Source organism: Pipistrellus kuhlii, unplaced genomic scaffold (genome assembly GCF_014108245.1).
Source record: "Pipistrellus kuhlii isolate mPipKuh1 unplaced genomic scaffold, mPipKuh1.p scaffold_m20_p_10, whole genome shotgun sequence".
Lineage (NCBI taxonomy): Eukaryota > Metazoa > Chordata > Mammalia > Chiroptera > Vespertilionidae > Pipistrellus > Pipistrellus kuhlii.
Window position 1 is genome coordinate 6479391 of NW_023425405.1, and position 22745 is coordinate 6502135.

A 22745-nucleotide genomic window follows, 5' to 3' on the forward strand; every position below is an offset into this window, starting at 1 on the left:
TTAAAATAAGACGAAAAATGGAACTTACCAAACAGATTTCCTAAACTTGCATCCATTTTTATTTCAAATACTTGAGAAATAACATAAAACGTCAATAAAAATACTGCCACAGCTACCACCAGCTTTGCAGCACCTACAGAAAGAGCAGAAAGCAGCTTATGAGCCCACAGAACTTTTATGTAACATTTCAATGAAAAGTGTAAGTTCATTTAAAAAAATTTTAAGACTAATACATTTTTACTTTTTTATCTACTGAGCTTAATTTTACTTGAGTTTCAACAAAAACTGTACCAACCATCCATCAAAATAAAGGACTTTCCTGATCAAAGGATTATCAGACTGACCAGCAATCTAGACAAAGAACTGCTTGAGTCACCTGCCTAATATTACATTAAAAAAAAAAAAGACCTGCCATCAACTGGTGGCCGACTACATGAAGTATCATGGCTAATGGAAGCCTGCCACCAAGTTTGTTGGATGACGCTTTCCTAGTCCTTTTCAAATATGATGGGGAACAGTTCTATACAGGGATGACACCAAAGCCGTGGGCCTTCTGGAGCTACTGATGTAACACACATGATGTCCACCCAGCAAGAAGCTCTCAAGAGAAATGTCCTATCACCAGCCAACCTGTCTCCTGGAGACACATGAGTGCTCCTGGGATGGGAACCAAAGAGTGTAAGTATCCTCAGACTGGATACTCAGTGTAAGACAGGCCTCCTCCACTGCTGGATAACGTCAGCCGGCACCTATCACATATGATTCACAATGTGGTTCCAGAGTAAGCTCTATGAAGACAGACTCTTCATCTTTTATAACTTCACATTTTTAACTATTCCTGAGTGCCTTACAAATAGTTAGCACTGCTACTAACTATAATTAACTGCTTAATATGAACCATCATTTGTCCTTTTTCTCAGAGGCTAAGTAAATCTAGGAAAGAGAAAGTGTAAGACAGGAAAGGAAATGGAAAGTGATGGGAAAGAAGCATCTTCCTCTCACCCTTAGGATTGCAGAGCCATCTCATTAGGTTATTCAGGAACAATCTAAGTATCTGTCTGTCTAATCTCAATTACCCTCTCTTACCAAAAGTTTAACTTATTTACATATATAAAAGGCTAATATGCAAAGTGTCCCCTGTGGGGGGAGATCGACCGGAAGTTCAATCACTCATTATGATGTGCACTGACCCCCAGAGGGTGGTACGGAACATAGAGGGCGACCAGCGGTGGGGCAAGGGAAGGAAGAGGAGGGGAGGCAAGGAGGCAGGAAACCTGATCAACCCTGATCACCGGCCAGGCCTAGGGCCCCTCCCTGTGCACAAATTTCATGCACTGGGGCCTCTAGTATTGATGTAAAAGAGGAAAGCAGGATCATCAGTTATCTCATTCTCCTTAAGGAAACAAAGGTCCAGAGATGAAGCAAAGATTACAGACCATTTAGTGGCAGCACAAGGACCAGACACCGGGCGTCCTGACAGGGCCCAGTTCTTTGTACAGTACTCTGTCACCAAATGGCTATGGTCTCCCGATAAACTACTAACACTCAACTCACTGGGAAAGAAAGAGTAAAACAGCACTGTACTCCTCCTAATTTCATAAACCTACAGATGCGCTAATTCCATCCTTAAGAGGGGGGAGGAAAATGAACTGGGATGCTCTGAAAGGCGAATGACTCTGAGAGGAGCAGTTTCTCAGAGCTCCTCGTTTCTACTGAGAAACACTCCGTACACAGAAAGGCAGGGGGCAATGACAGAACAAAGCCTAACCACTACCCCAATCAACCTCGACCCTCCATTTCTTATCGTCTCCCTTCCAAAAACTGTGCTTCCTGTCTTTAAGAGTGACTACAAGTTGTCTACATTTCTGGAGCCTAAGACAGCAAAATTCCACAAGGCTTTGAACCCTTCCCCCATGCAGTATGCGGGTGAGTGCCTGGCACATAGTAATACTCTCAGCAAGTGTTTACTAAATAGATGAATGGAACAGGTGGCATCCTTCCCGATCAGTTAAGACCTCTATCACATGATGAGTTAACATCTCATTTCCTAGCAGGCCCGGGCAGGTGCAACTAGAGATCACCCTTCCCTGGCGCTTAAAGCAGACAGGTAAAACCTTCATTGCTCAAGACTACACTGTTAAAATAGCAAGTTTATAATACATGGAAGTTCTAGAATGAATTCAATACTAAGCTATACTGCAGCCTACACTAAGGAAAATACACACACACACACACACACACACACACACACAAATCTACATACCATAAACACAGATGCACAGACACATACCATTTACTGACTGCCTACTATAGAGCTAAATGCTTCATAAGCATAATCTCATTTGCACGCATTTTTAAGATAGTATTTTCCCTTTACAAATAAGAGGGACAAGGCTAAGAATTTTGACCACTTGCCTAAGTTTACATAACTCATCGGTAGTAGAACTCAGTCTTAAACCATGACATAGTCACTTATACTGGACCATCAGAGGATCTAGGACACAAAAGCTTTAAAGGAGAAAGAAGTTCAAGGTGGAGAAACCAACAGTAATAGAACAAGCAGGTGGTCCCTGAGCAGCAGGCAGGGGAAGGCTAGCAGAGCCTCCGCAATGGCACAGTTCTGGGGTGTCTGTTACAGAGCTCTTCCATTGCTGATCACTATGCAATGCTGAACTTGGATGGGCCTCCCCATCCACACCATAGTTCTCATTCCTAACTTCCCATGAGATCCCCTCTTCCTTCTAGCCTTGAGCTGCACTAATCAAACAACAGCATGAGTATCTCCCTATTTTTTCACAAATCAAAAAGCATGGACTTTAGATACTGATGCCTCACTGTATGAAAATGACTATAAGCATATTTCAAAGCAAGCAGAATGGTTTTTAAAATTAGAAGGATTAATTAGTTGGAAAGCAATAAACTAACAGCTCCTCTTCCTTATTCACTCATTGAAAGCAAGGCCTTGAGGAACTACACTAAGAACAGAGCCAAACATGAAATAAGCATCACTCAGTGAATAATTACTCATCAATTAGCCTTGTAGCAATGGTCAGAATCAGAAAAATGGACTAGATGACAAGTCCATTTGAACTAGAATGAATGTAGAATCATGTGAGCAAGGGAAATCTGCTTTGATTATTTCAAATAACCATGCTTAGTTAATAATATACTTTGAAAATCATCTGGAAATATGTAATTGCAATCCTACTGTACTCAAAGTTTTTTGTTAAAAAGAAAAGACGTTATAATTTTTTAAAATCACAAACAAGCACTTGGTTTCTGGAAAGATTTTTCTTTAGTTTCCCAAACTTTTGACATATGTGTACCCCTTCTATAATTTTTGTAACGCTGAGTACCCCTTGTACACATGAGAACGTAGAATTAGGCGCTGCTAAGCACGGTGCAATGCATATCCCCACCAAACTCCGGGGCAACGCGTACCCCCACCAAACTCTTCCCATACCCCTGGGAGTACGCAAACCACACTTTGGGAAACACTGCAGCAGGGAAAACAAAAACTAAATACTGGCTACAGATGTTCCCTTAGGAAAATATTTTGTTTGTGGGCAAGAAAATGATAATTAAAAGAATGACTATCTTGATTTTGAGAGTTACAAGTTATTGCCTATGTTGGACACACACTCTGAAATTTCTATGTAAAGGGTCCACTTCCTAAGAAAGAGATGTGCCTATGCATAATGTCATTTAGGCAGACTGAACTTGAATTAGCAAACAGAGTGTGGCAAAAGTAGGTTTACAGTTGTGAGTACATGAAACACTGTTCTTGTGTTATTTATTAATGATGATATTATTTTCCATATGAACAACCATAAACTACTTTTGCCCCACCCTGTACGTAAGTAACATGAAAAACACAATCTATTGAATCCTTTACAGTTTTAATTTATTCATATACATTAAAAATGTTGAAGCTTTTAAACTTTATCGCTCATTTTCCTCAGCAAGGTAGATCTCCCTCCCCCTCCCCCTCCCCCTCCCTCTCCCTCTCCCTCTCTTTCTCTCTGAAATCCCCCCCTTTCACCATTACTAAACAAACAGGTTACACAACAAGCAAAATTATTTCTACAGAGTTGACATATTATCTTACCTGCTACCCTCATGTTTGGTTTTTCAGTCTTTGGCACTCTTCATTAAAGAAGCTCCTAAAATCAAAAGAAAAGGCAAACAGCATTAGATCCAGAAGGAACACTCCTCCTCAGGCTGAGTTTGGAGTGTATTTATTAAACTAAGCGTCACCACATTTCTAAGGTTCTACAACATTGGCATCTAACGGGAAACCTGTGCCTGGGTCTGTCTCCTTCGGCCGGACCATGCTGCCTCTGTGAGCAAGGCATGTCTTCCTGAACCAACACAAGGGGAAAACTGCCACCAGGTTTGTGAAGAGAAGACAATGCCTTACTCCCCTCAGTGAGTCTGCATCCATGAGGAACTCTGGATACTTGGCTCCAAACTTTCCATTTGAAGTTGAGGTCCACAGAGGTTCAGATGCTTTCCCAGTGATGGGACGAATTAACTGGAGAATGGGACTGGGAGCTGGGCCTGTGCCTCCCACTCCAGGGCTCACTCCACTCCATAATGCCACCTACAACACTTCTTTATTTAACGTCAGGGTTCTCTTCCTCTTCATGTTTTCCATTTAAGTTTGTAAAAGAGCACATTCAGAAGTAGAGAATTACAATTTTAAATATTCCAGCAATTATTATTTATAGTGTGTATCCATCAATGAAGAAATTACCATTTGGTATTATCTTACTAACAAGAAAGAGATACTAGGAAAAAAAAATCTGTGTATGTATATTTCCCTCCTAAGAAAAAACTCAAAATAGAGGGGGGGGAAATTTTAAGCAAATGGAAAAGCAAGTAAACGAGTTTGACAGGAAATTTTAGAAAGCAAATGGAAAAAAACAAATGACTGAAATGAACAGGAAATGCATGCCCAAGTTTAACTGGTCAGCTACAGAAGCCTACTCAGTCTATTGTACAGGAAAGAAATTCAAAAGAAATTTTGGATTAATAAGTCATATTAATAAAAAATACATCGTTATTATCACTTCTCATACTTTTGGCTAAGGTTAAGTGTAAAATATATCTTTATTTTAGACTAGACTGTATTTTCATAGATGTTTTGATGAAGTCTGACCTAATTAATACATAGATTCTGCTTCAAATAAAAATAATGCCCAACCCCTGAAAGACAGTGAAAGGAAGTGAGACACCAGTTTCTTTTTCACCCAGGAGCACAGGGTCAATGCATTATGCGAACTCTTTCTCCTGACCTATCTACCCTGTTTTAAGAAAACATCAACACTTGAATGAATGCTGAACTAAGCATTATTGATTTATTTCCTTTGTCAGTTATCTGAACACCTTCTACATAATAGGAAAAGTCACTTAAATGTAAATGGAATCTAATGAACAAATTAAACTGACAAACAAAATAGATCCAAAGACATGGAAGCATGGATCAGACTGACATATCTCAGAGGCAAGGGCAGGGGAGAGAAATTAACCAAAGTATTTATATGCATATATAACCCATGGACATGGACACAGAGTATAGAGTGGGGAAGGCCTGGGCGGGTCAATGAGGAAAAATGGGACATCTGTAATACTTTCAACAATAAAGATAAATATTCTATCTCTGTTTAAATTACTTAGCCACATGCTTAGATCATACCAAAAGGAAAGAAGAGATTCTGAAATATCCATAAACCATCCCATAAAAGCAGAAACAAACAAACAAACAAACAGAAAAACCCTTGGCTTTTCACATGAAAAGCCCAAGTGGTTACAAATCCCCTTTGGACTTCTTGGAAAAATGGATCCTGTGCTCATATGCTAATGCTCCAAAGTAACTTCACTCTTATCCCAGTGTGGCCGAGGAAGATTTCTTTGAAAATAAATACACTTCCTGTTCCTTTTACTATTTCCATTACCTGATAGGAGGCCACCCAGTGCAATTAAAGTCACTGCCCCATCTGCCTGCTATCTCTTTGCCCTGCCCAGCAGGCCTGCTTCCAACCTGATCACTGCTAAGACTGCAGTTATAAGCAACTACAACTGTTTTCCATTAAATTTATCAGAGAAGAACACTCGGTAAAATCTCAAAATTAAAGTCTTATCAAATGTCAGTCATAACACAATTTTAATTAGTTTGCTTAAGAAGCAAATCGGGCCTGGCCAGCGTGGCTCAGTGGCTGAGAGTCGACCTAAGAACCAGGAGGTCACAGTTTGATTCCCAGTGTACATCAATTCCTAGTGTAGGGCATGCAAGAAGCAGTCAATCAATGATTTGCTCTCATCATCGATGTTTCTCTCTCTCTCTCCCTCTCCCTTCCTCTCTGAATCAATAAAAAATTTTTATAAAAAGAAGCTAATTAATTATGTAAGAGAGTAAATGAGCATAAGATAAGGAAAGATTATTGAACATATCTAAGAGCAAATCCAGGAGCATTGGTTTACGATGCGTTAATTCAAAATTGTTCCTAACTTGTCTTCTTAAGAGGACATTTAAAAAACAAGGAAAACATGCCCAGGCCAGGTAGGTCAGTTGGTTAGATCATTGTTCCCATCCACCAAGGCTGCAGGTTTGATTCCCTATCAAGGCACAAACAAAAAGCAGCCAATGAATGCGTAATTAAGTGGAACAACTAATCACAGTTTCTCTTTCTCTCCTCTCTCTCTCTCTCTCTCTCTCTCTGAAGTAAATAAATAAGTAAAAAATAAAAAGTAAGTAAATACAAGGAAATTCATTACACATAATTATCTTGGGGGGAGAGGGGGCGGGCAGCAAAAACTTAATGGGATCTTGTATAAACCTGAGGCTGAGCCTCCAGCCACCAGGTAGGAATTAAGTCCAGAGAAAATGAACACCAGGGTAAGAAGCCTCTGCTAGAAACTCCAATCTCTGTAATCCAGAAGCTACAGGTAAAATAACTTAAAATTTTTCGTGTATGCTCATTAAAAGGTAGAGATATAGAAATTAGATCCATTTACCACAACTAGAATATTGATGGTATGGAACAATATTTTTAGGGCAGATTACAGCAAAAACACAAAAAGCATCACTGATAGTACATTTGTGAAACACATACAGGCCAAAACAACAAGTTTTTGAGTGTTGCAGATAATGACTGAGCCAAACCCTGTTGCTAACATGTGGTGAAGTGCGAGGTCACCTGAGCCCACAGAGGGAAGGTCACTGTGACCACTGGGCAGAGAGACACTGTTCTGGATCCACATTGACTGAGCACGTGGCCCAGCCCTGGCCTGGAGAGAGAGGAAATCAGGGCCTCCAAATGACATGCTGGATTGCTTTCAATGTCTCATCATTTAAACACTTCTTTAGCCCAATTACCTACTTTTGTCTAATTTAGGGAAGTTTTGTGAAAATTGGGCCTGAAAAAGCAGATACTGTCCTAGAATCAATCAAATTCAGGAAAAGCAGACAAATACCGTACCCAGGTCAAGTAATTCATTCTTTCCTTGAGAAATGGACTCCTGCTACAGCATGTGAATTATAAGAACATCATTCTACATAAACAAAATAAGCCATAAAAATAATCATTTACCAGGGGAAGGCCTCGGCAGTGAACACAAACCAGGTAACACGATGCACACAGCAGAGTGATTCACACACATTCTTATTTTATATAATCTTCCCAATAGCTCTCTAGTGTAGAGGGTATTAGGATGGAATTATAAATGAGGTCAAGGGATTTGTCTAAGGTCGTGTGAAGGGCAAGAAGCTAATATACAAACCAATCCACTTCCCTCCCACCCCAGCAGTTCAGTGAGATAGTCCGATATAAGAGCTTGTTGACAAAACTCCACGCCCATCAATCTTGCTTTTGCAAATTGCTCTGGGAACTGCTAATCTCTGCTGCCAGAAACCACTTCAGCGACCTGACAAAATGACTTAGCACTGTGTATGAGGACCTTCCTCAAAGACTAGAAGAACAGAAGAAAGTGAAGCACACAAACACACCCACTGATGTATTTCATTTTTTTGCTGTTGTTAACCCTCACCTGAGGATATTTTTCTTTGATTTTTAAGAGAGAGTAGAAGGAGGGAAGGGGAGAGGGAGGGGAGGGGAGAGAGAGTGAAACATCAATGTGTGAGACACATCAATGATCGCCTCCCTCACATACCAGGACCAGGACCAGAGATGCAAATTAAAACTACAGCCTGGCCAGCGTGGCTCAGGGTTGAGTATCAACCTATGAACCAGGAGGTAATGGTTTCATTTCCCATCAGGGCTCAGCCTGGATTGCAGGCTCAATTCTACTACTAGTAGAGGGCATGCAGGAGGCAGCCAATCAATGATTCTCTCTCATCACTGATGTTTCTTTCTCTCTCTCTCCCTCCCTTCCTCTCTGAAATCAATAAAAATATTTTTTAAGTTAAAAACACAATCAAGTATCACCTCACACCTGCCAGAATGGCTACCATCAATAAATCAACCAACAGCAAGTGCTGGTGAGGATGTGGAGAAAAGGGAAACCTAGAACACTGCTGGTGGGAATGCAGAGTAGTGCAGCCACTGTGGAGAACAGTATGGTGTTTCCTCAAAAAACTAAAAATAGAACTCATCTGATCCAGCAATCCCATTTCAGAGAATGCAAAACTAAGAATCCTGAAACACCAATCAGAAAGAATTTGTGTATCCCCTATGTCACATGTGTCAAACACAAGGCCCGCGGGCCAAATCCATCCCGCCAGGCCTTGCAATGTGGCCCGCACCGCGCTGTCATCACTGCACTCCGCTGCGTTTCCATCACAATGACAGTTTATGACTGTTCAGTAAACCATTCGGCCCGCGATTTAGGCTGGATTTTAGATTTTGGCCCCTTCTCTGATTGAGTTTGACACCCCTACCCTATGTTCACAGCAGAGCTATTTACAACAGCTAAGATGGAAATGGCCCAGTCCCCATCAGCAGATGAGTGGATAAAAATGCTGTGGTACATTTATGCCATGGAATACTATGCAGTAATAAAAAAGAAGGATCTCTTACCCTTTGAGACAGCATGGAGGGACCTGGAGAGTATTATGCTAAGTGAAATAAGCCAGTCAGAGAAAGACAAATATCACATGATCTCACTCATATGTGGAATCTAATGAACAACATAAACTGACAAACAAAATAGACCCAGAGACATGGAAGCATGGATCAGACTGACATATTTCTGATAGAAGGGAGGTGAGAGCTGAGAAAAGGTTAACCAAAGAACTTGCATAGCCCATGGACCCACACATTAGTGGGTGAAGGCCTGGGGGGGGGTGGGAGTTGGGCAGACAGGGGTTAATGGAGGGAGAAAGGATGACATCTGTAATACCATCAACAATAAAGATACATTTTTTAAAAGCATATACTCCATGAGAAACAATATAATGATCCTCTTCCAAAAAAGAAGGAAAAACAATCTCCCTTCCCACATGAAGCTGGCCTTGTACAGCATATTTCAATTGAACACTTTGTTTTTCCCATCAGCCTTTTCACTGTCCAGCTTTCAAATCCACACATAGTCATTGAAAACAAGGGTGTGGGTAACCTTAGCTATGCCTTTTTTTTTTTTTTTTTTTTTGGGAGGGGGGGTGGGAGGGAAAACATGGGGAAGAAGGGGCTCTCCTGGCAGTGAATGGAGAAAGTGACATTTTAGAAAGCCCCCATCTGAGCTACAGCAGCTAGATAAAACGCCATCCTTTTAGGAATAAAAAAATGATCCAATAGAACTACAATCCCAACTTGTAATTACCTCCAGTAAAAATCCGGTTGGCAAAGGTGCCCTGCTAAATCATGCAAGTGCCCTGCTTACACCAGCGCTGCCCCACTGTCTCGGTGGAGAGGGAGGTACCTGTTACACAAAAACTTTCACAGCCACAAGCTCTTCTAAAACCAAGGGCTGAGCTGAGTCAGATGCTGGGCAGAAAAAGCCCCAGGTCCTGGGGCAGCAGCAGCAGCAGCCAGGGGAGAGGACGGTCCGCAGGGGGGAGCTGAGGGGGCTTTTGGATGGGAACAGTGGGGGAAGAAAGATGGAAGGCATCTGAAGGAGCTTCCATGGCTCAGGTGAAGGGTGTGAGAGAAGGGAAGGCAGAGCTAGTGCCGGGATGGGTGCCGAGGCCCTAAGGAAGTGTTTGCTCCTTAGGACTGGGTGTGGGCAGCAGTAAGGGAAGGTCACGTGTGAGCAAGAAACAGAGGCGCCGGGGGTCTGTGGTGCCTGGCGGGGGCTGTTGGACTCTTCCCTCTAGACTAGGGGTGTCGAACTCAATCAGAGAAGGGGCCAAAATCTAAAATCCAGCCTAAATCGCGGGCCGAATGGTTTACTGAACAGTCATAAACTGTCATTGTGATGGAAACGCAGCGGAGTGCAGTGATGACAGCGTGGTGCGGGCCACATTGCAAGGCCTGGCGGGACGGATTTGGCCCGCGGGCCTTGTGTTTGACACATGTGGTCTAGATGATCCAGAAAGAGCCCTCTGGGAGTTCATTCCGTGGCAACACATCAGGAATGAGCGTCCTCCCCTGCCCCCGCCCCTGCCCCTGCCCCTGCCCTGCAGTCAGTTACTGACGGTCCACCTGTCATCCCAGCCTGCCGTCACTCAGTTCAGGACACCTCAGCACAGAGTTCCTATCAAAGTCCAACCCACCAGACGGGTCACACACACTACATTCTGGGAGCGAAAGTCTTTCAGGATGGGTCACCTCAGCATGCGGATTGCCGTAGTACTGCTCCTGCAGCATGCCTCAGCTCAGGAGCCTCAAGTTCCTACTTCTTCACAAGCGAGACATCAGGTTTCTGAAAGGCTTCTGTGGATCAACAAGCACTTAGTTCCAATGATTAAAAACTAAATGGGCACAGGCTCTGCTACCATCCCAAGTCTAATGTACAGCTGAGCAACTTTTTCCTGACAAAGATAATTCATTTTCCAAGATGATGCCGAGGAAGGAAGCACCATGAGCAGGTGGGTTTGTGCTTCACTGCACTTTCATTAGTGTAGACAGATTTGTTCTCACCCAGATACTCTCTCCTTCGATACCCAACATGCCCAAAACGGGGGCCAGGGCTCAGGTTCACTCTGACAAAAATCTGGGGCATAACCTAAGGTGACCAGACGTCCTGCTTTTGGCGGGACAGTCCCGAATTTTAACAATCTGTACCGAATTCCCATGGCGTTTTAAAAAAAAGGCCAATGCCGCACGACAAATTGTTAAACATCGGGACTGCCCCACCCAAAGCAGGACGCCTGGTCACCTTAGCCTAACCCTGATTATTTTCACTATATCCTAAACCAGTGGTGGGCAAACTCATTAGTCAACGGAGCCAAATATCAACAGTACAACGATTGAAATTTCTTTTGAGAGCCAAGTTTTTTAAACTTAAACTTCTTTTAATGCCACTTCTTCAAAAGAGACTCTCCCAGGCCGTGGTATTTTGTGGAAGAGCCACACTCAAAGGGCCAGAGAGCCGCAGTTTGCCAACCACGGTTCTAAATTATTCGTGAGAGGGACAGTCCGGTACCTGGTATATATGCTTATAAACGGCTTGCTGCCCTTAATGAGGATTAGGGGGAGTGATAAAGATAATTAAATGGTCAAGCCATACCCAATGTCAAAGAGGGGACTGTAATTACAAATGTAAATTACTAAAGTACAAACAAGCTAGAAATAATGTTCCTGAACTGAGCCATCAACTATCAACTGAAAACAATATGGGCCAAATGGGAGTGCCTGATAGCCTACAATATAGCTAATCTGTATTTTAAAACAGTCATCAGTACAATCATCATGACAAATAAATGTCAAGTAAGGACACCTTATATTAAAGTTTATTATAAGCAAATATTTTACATAGTAAAAGGTCTGAAGAAATGTTGCATTATAATTACTTTATTTCATGGTTTCTATGCTTCCTAATAACCTTTTATCATAACAAAGAGGGGCCTGTGGCTCACTATTTTGCTGATTCGCTACTTCCCCCATGTAACACGTTAGTCAGGATTAGGCTCACCACGTTTTTCTCTCAGTGCCATATAAAACAATGCTGGACCTTACAAACACCTTAGATTCAACAACACATGGTATCTGTCTTCTGAAGCCCTAACTGCGATGTCACCCACAGCATGGACCCCAGAATGACCTGTGGGCTTTTTAAAATGCAAATTCCTCAGCCCCGAATCCCTAGGAGTAAAGATTAAAACTCTCCGCCAAACATACCCGGCAGGGGGTGTGCAGGAGGCAGCTGGTCGATGTTTCTCTCTCATCGATGTTTCTAGCTCTCTATCCCTCTCCCTTCCTCTCTGTAAAAAATCAATAAAGAATATTTAAAAATAAAAAATAAATAAAACTCTACGCCAAAAAAGCCCAAAGTTAAAATTCATATGATAGGAATTTTCCTTCTCTCCTTGTGGATCCGGTCCCCCGTGGGGGAGAGGAGGGAGACGGCGGTAAATAATGCTGAAGAACATGCTGAGGAACAGAGCAATGAAACTCCTGTCTGCAATGTTACAAATGCGTTAGAGAAGCAGTACCCCGAGGTTCGCCTACAGTTTTTCTTCATCGACCAAAGCAGATTTTCACTTAAAAAGTCATAATCCAGTTGAAGAAATGAAACAGTGATAGATTTCTGTAGCGGAGAGCACAAACATCCCCCAAACAGGAAACAAGACAAAGTGACATTCAGTTTTGCCTGCTCCTTCTGAGTTCTACAACTGTTGACTAAACAACTGTAATACGAAAAGGTAAAGGGGGCCAAATACATGGTGATGGAAGATGACTTGACTTTGAGTGTTGGTCACACAATGCAATGTACAGATCCTGTCTCACAGAAATGTACACTTGAAACCTTTAAGATCTTAACCAATGTCACCCCAATACATTTAATAAATGTAAACATTAGTAATCTAAACTAATTTAATCTTACACTATTGCCATCCATCTAAGAGGAGAAAGAGAGATAAAAGGATAGAAATAGAGAATCCAAGATGGCTGCACAGGTAAACACCTAACCGCAGTCGCACACAACAATTTAAATAAAATACAACTAAAATATAAAATGGACATTACCCAGAACTATAGGAAAGTTGACTGACTGGAAATTCTACAACGAGAAGCAAGGAGAAAACCAGAAGGAAGAGTGGAGGAGCTGTAAAAAGCCTAAGGTACGGAGACACAGGGCGCGCGCGGAGAGAACGGAGCCGGAGAGGAGGGGGAGGCTGAGTGCCTGGCTGGCGTTCCCTAGCGGGAAGGAGATAAAAGCTCCAGACTGTGCTGAGCCCCAGTTCTAGGCCAGACCTTGGGGACCCAAGCTCAAACAGAGGGAGCGTGGGCTGTGAGGCGGAACCCGGGGGAGCGGCGAAAGGCAGAGCCCCAGAGTGCACACATTGCGCTCAGAGAAGGGACAGTTGGCTGTGCCGCGGGATTGCCCTGGCGGGAAGGAGACAGGGGCTCCAGTCTGCTCTGAACGCCACCTCCAACTCCACTTCCAACTGAAATGAACCCCAGTTCCAGGCTCATTGGGGAAGAGCCTAGACTGTTTGGTAGCAGGCGAAACTCGAGGGCACCTCACTCTCAGAGGTGCTTGCAGTGAGTACTGAAGGACCCTGAGGAATACTGAGACTCAAGAGCCGTATAGGGCGTGGCTGACGGAAGCCAAGGCTGTAGGCTCCACCCTAAAACTCCGCCCCATCAGGGAAGCTGCAAATATGCCGAGACAACGAAATAGATCACAAGCGAAAGAAATGGAGGACAAAAGCGACTGGATATAGAGTTCAAAACCACACTTATAAGGTTGTTCAAGAATCTCCTAGAAAAGGCCGATAAAATAAACGAGACCTATGAGGATATGAAAAGGGATCAACTAGAAATAATAAGGGATCAACAAGAAATAAAGAATACATTGTCTGAAATAAAAAATATTTTATGGAGTCCTAAAAACAGAATGGAAGATCTCAAGAATCAAGACAAAGATTTGGAACATAAGGAGGCAGAAGACACTCCTCCACAGAAGCAAGAAGGCAAGAGAATCCAGAAAGTTGAAGATAATGTAAGAAAACTCTGGGACAACTTCAAGCGAACCAACATCAGAATTATGGGGGTCCCAGAAGATGAGAGAGAGCAAGACATCGAAAACATACTGAAAGAAATAGTGACAGAAAACTTCCCCCAGCTGGTGAAAGAATTAGACTTACAAGTCCAGGAAGCGCACAGAACTCCAGACAAAAGGAATCCAAAGAAGACCACACCAAGACAAATCATAATTAAAATTCCAAGAGCAAAAGACAAAGAGAGAATATTAAAAGCAGCAAGAGCAAAGCAGGTAGTTACCTATAAAGGAGCACCTATACGATTGTCAGCTGATTTCTCAACAGAAACCATGCAGGCCAGGTGGGAATGGCAAGAAATATTCAAGGTGATGAATAATAAGAACCTACAGCCAAAGATAATCTACCCAGCAAAGCTATCACTCAGAATTGAAGGCCAGATAAAGAGCTTCACCAATAAAAAAAAAAAAAAAGCTAAAGGAGTTCATCACCACCAAACCAGAATTATATGAATTGCTGAAGGGGGTTCTTTTGGAAGAGAAAGTAAATAAAGATAAAAACTATGAACAACAAATATGTAACTATCAACAAGTGAATCTAAAAACCAAAAAAATTTTTTAAAAATCTGATGAACAATATTAACTGTTGAATATAATAGAATCAGAGGTATGGAAGGGGAGTGACTGACGATTCTCAGGGAAAGGGGGAGATGGGGATGTGGGAAGAGACTGAACATAAACTGTGCACCTATGGATGAGGACAATGATGGGTGGGGAAAGGCAGAGAGTGGGGTGGGAACCTGGTGGAGGGGAGCAACGGAGGGGGGGAAAAAAGAGGAACATCTGTAAGAATATGAACAATAAAGATTAAAAAAAAAAATAAAAAAAATAAAAGGATAGAAATAAAGATATTATTGACAACATTGACAAAAATAAAACTAAATACAGTTTAACGTAAGTTGGGTCAAGAAGTATCCAGTTAATAAACTGCCACAAAAAGGGATGAGAGAGAAATTTATATACAATATAACTATCTTCATCCCATGCAGCTATTTTACATTCTATCAGATAAGAAGCTACAGGTTCCTATGTAACTGGATGTTTAAGAACTCCCCCACATAGGCACGCACTTTACTGCCCTTAACCTTCAGAACTGCAAGGGAGACTTAATTCTGTCAGTCAGATCTCCCATGTGAACAAAAATAGGAGCAGAGTGATTCTGACACTGTTGTTACTTACAAATAACAGGAAAGGAGCAAGGAAAAGGCCAAATATTACGGGCATTCATCTGTGCAGCTTTTCCAGGAAGCTGCACCCGTCTGTTCCCACAGATCCCCGGGGAAAGGGACTGGATGGAGAAATAGACAAATGCCCAGGAAAAACAGGGTGACAAAGGGAAGGTGCTTGTCTGTCAGTCACACCTGGGAACAGGTCATTGTAAGAAAGTACCTGCCTGTCAGTCACACCTGGGAACAGGTCATTGTAAGAAAGTATCTGCCTGTCAGTCACACTTGGGAACAGGTCATTGTAAGAAAGTACCTTCCTGTCAGTCACACCTGGGAACGGGTCATTGGCCAGAGTAGGCATGGCCAGTGCAGGGCTGGAAGATTGGAGACACTTAAACTCCTCAACAAAGGAATTTGCTCTCCTGCTAACTGGTCTCATTCCTGGCTCTCTGGGTGCTTATGCCCCTGCATTTCGCCCGCATGTCCCACAGCCACGTGGATGCCACACACAATGGACTGATGGTGAACTAGCCTAATGCTAAAGCGAGCCCAGCTGCACCACGGAAGGGAAACTTTGGCCACTGGCTTTACTTCTCGCTCTGCTGTCCCAGCTGCACATCCTGCAGGACTGGATGAAAGGAAATGGGCCTTCGGAGACCCAATGATGTAATTCCACACAAAGAAAGCTTTCTGCCACATGTCATCCTCCCACGGGGCCTCTGGAAATGCTTATACAGTGGCACCCCAAGAATCTCACGCCCACTAGCAAAGGAGAAAGGCCATTCATGCATTTCTCTGATTACAGTTCCATCTGCCCAAGGGTCCTGGATAGCTCATCAATTCTAAAAACAAACAAAAAATCCAAACAATGCAAGTTAGCAACCATTTGCAAAAAAAAAAAAAAAAAAAAAAAAAAAAAAAAATGTAAGCAGCTTCTAGTGTAAAATTTCCTGAAACGATTTAATAATTCCTTTTTACTAATCACAGTTCCTCCAAAACACATTTAAAGATCACTTACTGCATATGATGGTATCGACAGGGAGTAAAATACACCTGATACCAGGATACCCCCTGTATGAACCTTGTAGAATTTAGGATGAAAATTCAGGAACTCTTTGCTGGCCATGTCTAACTTTTTCTCACTAGCACACAAAAACTCACCAGGCTTTCCTGATGGATGAATGACTAAACAACATGCAGTATGTACCCGTAGCGGAGTATTATTCAGTGACAGGAAGAAAGGAAGTCCTAATACATGCCACCATATGGATGAACACGTAAAATATTGTAGTAAATGAAATAAGCCAGATGCAAATGACCCCGTATTTTATGACTCCATTTACATGAAATAACCAGAGCAGGTAAATCCACAGACAGGAGGCAGGTGCTGCCAAGGGCTGGAGGAAGAAGCCAGTGGCACATGCTCCTCACTGGACACGAGGCTTCCTTTTGGGGTGAAGACGGTATTTTAGAACTAAACAGAAGTCATGACCGCACAACTCTGTGAATGTGCTAAATGCCACTGAAGTGTACACTTTAAAATGGTGAATTTTGTTATAGGAATTGAATTTTAAAAGGAAATTGAAGAAGAAAAAACTCACCAGAGTAGAAGTAAAAGTGGAATAATTATAAACAGCAGATGAAAAAGTTAGATTAGAAATAAGGAAAATGTAATGTAAGAACAATTTCAAGCAAGAAAACTGTGGAAACTCAGAAGTACTGAAACACTTCATTTCCTCTTCTGAAAAATCAGCTGACTATATTTTAGGAGCTGAATAAAAATCCTAAAACCTTGTCAAGTTTCTAGATCTTGGGAATCCTGTCCAATCTCTCCAATCAGATTAAGAGAACAAGGCAATGCATGATATTAAGTAAATTGGTCAATGCCATTCACAAAGTAAGGAAATGCAGAACTATAGTTTAAAATCTAGATTATCTGATCCCAAAGACAGAATCCTTTGGGACTAAGCTCAAGATGAATCTCTGCTAGTGTACTAAGCTCTGAGCTAGATGAGTTTTTGTGAGACCTAAGACCAAAAGATGTTGCTTCTTGGGTCTTGCCCCTTTCAACTTTAGGCAATGTATAAAATAGGGAAAAGAGCTTGACTTACTGCATCAGAGAAGGTACCTTTGTGAGGGACCATGCTGTCTTACGCATAATTACTGGCGCAGAGCAGGAACTCTCACATTTTTAAATGAACACAAGTTTTTTTAAAACACTGAGATGCACCATTTAAGACCTAAAATATGTGGTAAAAATAGAAGATTCTTATGACTCATATGATCGTCAGTCAACAGTGAACACTACTTCTTTTTGCACTTAACAGTCTCTTAGCTCTTTGACCCTCCCACCAATTGCCTTTTCCTTTTCAATGTAGCTTCATTATGAAAAGAACTAGTTAGCAATGCTTTAGGTAGCAATTCATATAAAAATTCTGTAATAAAACACCCATTAAGTTTATTTTGAAAGTCGCTTTAACCCAGCGATGCTAATTCTTCATTTAGCTTCCTTTTAAAACAGAAGCCCCTACAATGGGGATTTGGGGGAACCTGGTGTGTGTCCTTTTCTAAAAAGTTCACATGGAGACAGATGATTACTAGAATTAGTGGGGTGATCACACTGTTAGTTATAAAAATGTCAAGTCATTATACTGAACATCTAAAACTAATATAGCCAATATAAGATTGTATAATCAAAAAAATCAAAAGTCCTATTTGTAGATTGTGGAGAGATCCTTGGGTTGAGAATCAATGCATTGAACTTTTTTACTTTTAAACATTTATTGACTTTTAGAGAGAGGGGACTGAGGAGGGGGAGAGAGCAAGAGAAACATGGATTTGTTGTTCCTATGTATGTATGCATGCATTCATTGGTTCTTTTTATTTATTCTTTTTTTTTTTTAAATCCTCACTCGAGGATATTTTTCCACTGATTTTTAGAGAGTGGGAAAAAGAGAGGGAAAAGGAGAGAGAAATATCGATGTGAGAGAAACACATCTATTGGTTGCCTCCTGCACTGAACCCAACCAACGTATGTGCCCTTGACCAGAATTGAACCCGGGACCCTTCAGTCTACAGGCTGACACTCTATCCACTGGGCCAAATTGGCTAGTGCCACTGGCTGATTTCTGTATGTTCCTTGACCAGAAATATCAAACCCATAACCATCTATCTGGAAGACGCTCTAACCAACTGAGCAACACGGCCAGGGCTGAATTTTTTTATTTCTTACTATCAATAAATGCTAGTTTTCAATGTGATAAGAAAGCATTACACAAAATGTGTGAAACGACGCTTCTAACACCTGTATCAAACGGAAGGGATGGTGACTTAAGAGACTGGGCAGCCTTTAAAAGAGGTACAGCAAACGTAAGCCCAAAGCTGGCCGCTGACTGCTAATTTCGTGATGAGTGGCATGTTATTAACTTTTTTCTTTTCTTTTATAATATATTTTATTGATTTTTTACAGAGAGGAAGAGAGAGGGAGAGTTAGAAACATCGACGAAAATCATCAATAAGCTGCCTCTTGCACACCCCCTACTGGGGATGTGCTAGCAAACAAGGTACATGCCCTTGACTGGAATCGAACCTGGGACCTTTCAGTCTGCAGGCCAACGCTCTATCCGCTGAGCCATACCGGTTTTAGCTTAACTCTTTATTTTCTAAGTTAAATGGAGATCGCTTGGGACTCTCCAAGGCCCGTGTGAATAGTCACGTGCCACTTAATCATGTCCTACCTCCTGGTGACATAGCACAGGGGATAACGCCTTGTACTGTGTTTCTAGGTGGTAGGAATTTGTGTGTTAATGATGGAGCAGGTTCTGAAAAGTGCGTCATTACTCAATTCTGTCCTTGGGTGAACATCACAGAGTGCACTTACACAAAACTAGATGGTCCAGCTACTACACCACCGGGCTGTGCGGTATGACCTATTGCCCTAGGCCAGTGGTAGGCAAACATGCGGCTCTTTGGCCCCTTGAGTGTGGCTCGGCGTTAGAACCACTTCTTTAAAATAGACTGGCCCGGGCCGACAACCGACTGCTGCATGTGGGTCACGAAGTTTCGATTGCACTGTATCTGCGCACCCACACGTGGTATTTTGTGGAAGAGCCACATTCAAGGAACCAAAGAGCCACATGTGTTCTCGAGCCACAGTTTGCCAACCACTGGGCTAGGCAAGTGCCCAGGCAAGGCCCAGCTGTGAAGACAGGCTGCTGGTGCTAGTGCTGGCTCTTGGTCCTCCTATTGACAGGTATGGGGCCGTGGTCGGCAAACTGCGGCTCTCGAGCCACATGTGGCTCTTTGGCCCCTTGAGCGTGGCTCTTCCACAAAACACCAAGGCCTAGGCGAGTCTATTTTGAAGAAGTGGCGTTTGAAGAAGTTTAAGTTTTAAAAATTTGGCTCTCAAAAGAAATTTCAATCTTTGTACTGTTGATATTTGGCTTTGTTGACAAATGAGTTTGCCGACCACTGTCCTAGGCTACAAGCTATATATATTATAGTACAAAGCAGCAAATCCAGCACCAGAGAAAATGATGCCATCAAGAGATGCAGTGAACATGAGACATACAGGTTGCTGCAGGTGCAGTACAGCATACTGCTGTACAGCCAACTTTTTAATAAGTGAAAAGACCACACTCTAAAATGATTAAAAAGTATAGGACAGTAAATACATAGACCGGTCACATATTTGTTTCTTATAATTAGCAAGTATGATTTACTGAATATACACACAGTTGACCTTTGAACAACACTGGTTTGAACTGTGAGGGTCCTCTTCTATGCAGATTTTTTTTTTTTTTTAAGAAATACAGTCAGCCCTTCACATCTGGGTCTTCAACTCACTGTCGACTGAAACAGTATATCTGACCCACAGCTGTCAATCCGCAGTGGGAGGAATCTAAATGGGAAAGCTGACTGCCGAAGGCAAGACTGACACCTGGATTTCCCGCTGTGCAGAAGGACTGGTGGCCCCCAGGCCCAGCTGTTCAAGGGCCAACTGTACCTGCTTTTCCGTCCCTGTCAGCACAGGTCAGCTGACACCAGCACCACCACAGACAGGTGAGCAATGCCTTGTACTATGTCACGAGTGACAGGAATTTATGTTTTGTTGGTCCTCACCTGAGGATATTTTCTCCATTGATTTTTTTTTTTTTTTTTTTTTTTTTTTTTTGAGAGAGAGAGTGGAAAGGAGGGTTGGAGGGGCAAGAGGAAAAAAAATATATGGGTGAAACAGATACATGGCTTGGTTGCCTCCTGCCCCCACCCTGAGGAGGGTGGTGGAGATGGAACCTCTGCATAGAACCTGCAACCCAGGTATGTGCCCTTGATCCCAATCCAACCCGCCACACTCTGGTGCAGGCCAACCCTTCCATGTACCAGCCCTCGCTCTATCCATTGAACACACCCGCCAGGCCAGGCCAGGACATTTTTCAGCTCCATCATTCTCCTCTGAGACGTAGGTGACTGAATCGAATGACTGTCACAGTCATGTTTCCCAAAACTTGGGAAACAGGATAGCACTAATCCCTAAGGTGGTCAAGGGTAAAAGGGGGTACAGTAAGGGGTATAGTACGGGATCCACATCAAACACCCCCCCTCCACACCCCAGGGAGTTCATTTTTCTTTGGGTTCTAAGAAACAAGTGTGCCTATGAAACAAACTTGGCACAATACCTAGTAAGCAGTCTAACAGTATCTAGTATCATTGTATCCTTATGGTTTCTTTTTATTAAATAAAAAGAAACAAAGAAGAGGTTCTGTCCATTAGATGGTGGCCATGCATTATATATAAAATAAAAATAATAATAAGTAAATCAAAGGCAGATGAAACCACATACACACACCCCACACACAGCAGGATCTCTCAATACCAAGCCGTCCATCCATCCCTGATGTCATTTAGAGCTGGGAACGGTGAGGCCAGGTAACAAGTGGGTAAAAGGAGGAGGAGGAGGAGGAGCACATTCACCAAGGACACCTTCCCAACCCCAAAGGGCTGGGTGGCTCAGAAATAAAAGTACCTCTCGCTTCAGACACTAAAACTTTACAAGTGAGCTGCACCGGCCTCCACAGGGCTCCATGGACAGCAACTCCATCTGCTCCGGACACTCAGCCCACAATGCCGACCCCGGCCGAGCCCCGCCAGCCCCTGCTCCCCGCGCCCCTGCTCCCCGCGCCCCGCGCCCCGACCCGCGCCCGACCCCCGCGCCCGGTGCGGCGCCGCCCCCTCCGCGGACCCGGGCGGGACGCCGGCAGCGGAGCCCGCGCCCGGCAGCGGCCCGGGGCCAGCCTCGCCCCGACGCCCGGTCCCGCCCGGCGATCGGCGGCGGCGGCGGCAGCCCGGGGCGGGGAGGATGCAGGGGAAGCCGGCGCTCCCGCCCCTCCCGCCATCCCCCTCCCCGGCCGCGTCCCTTCCCTCCGCCCCGCCGCTCTCACCGGCCTCCCGCCCGCCGCTCCGCCGCCCGCGCCGCCCTCCGGCCGCCCCGCCGTCAGTGCTGCCCGGGCCGCCGCCGCCGCCGCCCGCGCTCCTCCGCTTCCTCCCTCCGCCGCCGGCCGCGCGCTCCGCCGCTTCCTCCGAGCGCCGCCGGCCGCCACGCACCCGCCAGTGGCCGGGAGGAAGCCAGCCGCCGCCGGGCCTCCTCCCCCGCCCCGCCGCCGCCAATGGGCCCTGCCGCCGGAGCCGCGCACGCCCCCTGGCGGTGGAGGACCGCGCGGCGGCGGAGGAAGGAGGGGCCGCTGGGGCCGGGCCTCGGCCACGTGGGAGCCTCGGCGGCGCCCCCAGCGGGGGTTGTGGGGTAGGCAGGGGAAGGGGCGGGATGTGTCCCGTTTCCTTGACCTGTTTTAAGGGGTCCTCAAACTTTTTAAAGTGGGGGCCAGATCACGGTCCCTCAGAGAGCTGGAGGGCCGGACTATATGAACTACTAATTCCTACCCACACTGCACATATCTTATTTCGCAAAAAGGTAACAAATACAATATAAATAAAATGAAGAACATTTATAAATAAACAGATCACTTACCAGTATTTTAATGGGAACTGTGGGCCTGCTTTTGGCTAATGAGATGGTCAATGTCCGGTTCCATATTTGTCACTGCTAGTCATAACAAGTGATGCAAGTGGGCATCAGTTAATCTTGATCTGGTTGGAGATTTCAGATGTTTCATTCTTGAAAAAGTCTGTTCACAGACATAAGTGCTACCAAAGATGGTTACCATTTTGAGTGCATGGTTCCTGATATTTGGATATGTCTCAGAGGGGAGAGATGCATAGAAATTCAGAAGGCTACTTGACTTGAATGCGTCTTTCAGAGAGTCACAATTCTGCAGGTCAGCCAGTTCCATTTGGTAAATTGTAAGGACATTTTCAATCTCAACAGAAAATGGGTTACGAAAAAGCTGTATGTCCTGTTCATGGAGATGAAGCTCTTTGAATCTAAATTGAAACTCCTTTTGC

At 43.7% G+C, this 22745-nt stretch overlaps 1 protein-coding gene across 3 annotated transcripts in view; it reads right to left on the reverse strand.

Annotated features, from left to right (window-relative positions):
* FAM3C (FAM3 metabolism regulating signaling molecule C) overlaps positions 1-21912 on the reverse strand; it is a 48123-nt gene extending 26211 nt beyond the window's left edge. The window contains exons 1-3 of one of the 3 annotated variants that reach the window (XM_045576330.1): positions 21891-21912; positions 4109-4163; positions 29-133 (exon numbers count right to left, since the gene is read on the reverse strand). In XM_045576330.1, coding sequence (XP_045432286.1) covers positions 29-133; positions 4109-4121 — 118 coding nt within the window. In that variant the 5' untranslated portion in view covers positions 4122-4163; positions 21891-21912. Of the gene's footprint in view, positions 1-28; positions 134-4108; positions 4164-21727; positions 21786-21890 lie in introns of those variants that run through there. The other 2 variants (XM_036425419.2, XM_036425418.2) reach the window with 2 other exon arrangements.
* Between the last annotated feature and the right edge of the window lie 833 nt (positions 21913-22745).